Source organism: Penaeus japonicus, unplaced genomic scaffold, assembly GCF_977035675.1.
Source record: "Penaeus japonicus unplaced genomic scaffold, GWHDUDI00000001_assembly GWHDUDI00000042, whole genome shotgun sequence".
NCBI classification, from domain to species: Eukaryota; Metazoa; Arthropoda; class Malacostraca; order Decapoda; family Penaeidae; genus Penaeus; species Penaeus japonicus.
Genome location: NW_028234444.1, coordinates 18,753,133 through 18,755,632, shown reverse-complemented (window position 1 = coordinate 18,755,632; position 2,500 = coordinate 18,753,133). Strand labels below are relative to the sequence as shown.

The window sequence follows — 2,500 nt, the reverse complement described above, 5'->3', positions numbered from 1 at the left end:
CCTCCTCTTATCTTGTCGTCTCTTTTCCATCCTTCCTTCTATTTCTTCTTCCCTCTCTTTCATCCTCCTCTAATCAAGTCGTCTCTCTTCCATCCTTCTATCTCCTGCTCTATCCTTCTCCTTCCTCCTTCATTCTCCTCTTCCTCCAGTTCCTCACGTGCTTTCTCTCTCCTTCCCCCATCCTATAACCCTCCTTCCGGCCCCTTGGCAGGTGCGAGGCGACGACCAGGGAAGGGCGACGACCAGCCGAGATACGTGCCGGACGACTGGGACGACTCCTTGCCCTACGGCGGCAAGGTCTATCTGGCGAGGAAGAAATTGCCCGACTCCTGGTTCTGTGTCGGCCTCCAGGTGAGTCGTTCTGAGGTCCTACGTGTCGTCGTGAGGCCGTGTGAATCGTGGTGAAGTGCCGTATGTAGCTGTGGGTCGTCGAGAAGGCCTGTGTGTCGTGGCGAAGTGTTTTGAGGCCCTGTGAGGCCCTGTGAGTCGTCGCGAGGCTCTGCGAGTCGTGGTGGATAGTTGTATGTCGAGGCATAAGGCAATGTGAGTCGTGTGAGACTCTGTAAGTTGTTACGAGGCTCCGTATATTGTTGTGAGACTTTGTGAGTCGTGGTGAAAGGCTACGAGTCGATGGGAGTTGTTGTGAAGCCTGGTGAAGCGTGTGTGAACATATAACTTAGATAAATGGATATATATATCCATATGCTTATACATATACATATACTTACACACTGTATATGTTATTGATATCACCAATCGTGGTGATCGGGAAGCGAAGACCTTCGCTGTTGTGCATGACCTTTCTCAGTTATGGACTGAGGTCACACGTATTCCCAACAAAGCTGGAGCCGAAGGTCACGCCCTTGACATCTTTATTGTACCAAAAACCCTTCCATGTGCAACTAATATTCATAGATTCTCCTCTTTGTAAATATGACCACTTCTTCATAACCCTGGGACATGTTCCTCCCTCCAACAACTGCTCCCTTCCACCTCCCATAAAGTATATCCTTCTCAGCTTACTAATTAGGATTCTCTTGTTTCTATTCGTATGCTTGATTATCTAGACCAGTGGTTCTCAAACTGGGTGCCGCGGCACCCTGGGGTGCCACGGACAGCGCCTAGGGGTGCCACAAGATTGCCATGAATTTTGTCTTGGCTAGATCGTTTCAAGGTACATTTGTAAAACAGTTTGTAGCAGTCTGCTTATTTGCTTATTTGACTATCAGTGATTATCATGCCTTTTTTTCTTCTTCTTTTTATGCTACTTTGCATTTATAACTCTTAAGTTAATCTAATATTCTGAATCTAATTCCACTGACGAGTTCTATGTTTGGGCATGTACTACAGTACATCATATGTTAATTTGGGTTTGAGTACGGATAATAATTTTAAATCATTAATTAAAGTAATTCAAACAGGTACAATTTTATATCAGAAGTTAATTCATGTGAGGAGGGGTGATGGTGAAAAAGGGGTGCCACAGAAAGGATTATATAAATTCAGGGTGCCATCACTGAAAAAAGATTGAGAACCACTGATCTAGACTCTCTATTGACCCATTGCCTCGTGCCTCTTTGATCGCAAATAGGCTTCTCATTGGCACTGATCCCTATTTATACTTTCAACCTGGGGGCGCGGAGGGGGGGGGCAGCAAAACTGTTCATTGCACAAGGTAGATCCACAAAACCTTTGTCAATCTTCCAACCTCTCCTCTGCAAAATCCTGATAAATCAGTTTCAAATGCTCTTAAGGCAGATCTGTGCTTTAGCTTTTGTCCCCAATTAAATTTTTGATGATCGAGGGAATTGGCCACTCTCCTACCCATCTCCTAATGTTGTTATGCCCCCTACCAAAAGCCCTACTAGATTTTATTACCTCTAAAAAACAGAAAAAAAGAAAACATCATCTCCCGAACTTGCTCCAGTTCCCAACAAACGTTCCATCCATTTTTACTCGAAAGGTACATTTCCATCATCCTGGAAACTATCCCACGTGCTTCCCATCTCCCTCCCACCTACCGACCAAAATCAATCATATCCCTAATATCTCAACCAAAAGCAACCAGCATTATCAAACGAATACTTCCTTGAATCCAAAACACTTCTTCCAGATCACCACTATGGCTTTCAACAAGTAGTAGTAGTATCGTATGGTTTACACCTCAAATATCATGTTATTGCTCCAGTTTGTGTAGGTTTCACCAGCCGTATATATGGTGTTACAGCCCCCTGGGATTGCTGTCATTGGGCAATGCAACACCAGATGATCAGTGTTTTGAGGAGCTTCATTACAGGCAGGACAAATTGGGGATTCTTGATAACCTCATCGTTGTAGGTTGACTGCAGTTCTGCCGTGCCCTGTCAGCAACCTATTTGCTTGTGTCCACTGCCGTCTGGTGAGGTGGTGGAAGCCAGGCAGTGGTTCGGTGGGTCATTTATTAAGTCCCCTTTTCGAGGGAGGACTTGTCTCCACTCGTGGCTCCAGGCTTCCTTGATGC

At 45.3% G+C, this 2,500-nt stretch overlaps 1 protein-coding gene across 1 annotated transcript in view; it reads left to right on the top strand.

Annotated features, from left to right (window-relative positions):
* Nucleotides 1–2,500, top strand: part of LOC122256306 (uncharacterized) — a 12,260-nt gene that overhangs the window by 3,064 nt on the left and 6,696 nt on the right. Inside the window, exon 3 of the mRNA XM_086534739.1 lies at nucleotides 212–351. Coding sequence (XP_086390865.1) covers nucleotides 212–351 — 140 coding nt within the window. The remainder of the gene's footprint in view (nucleotides 1–211; nucleotides 352–2,500) is intronic.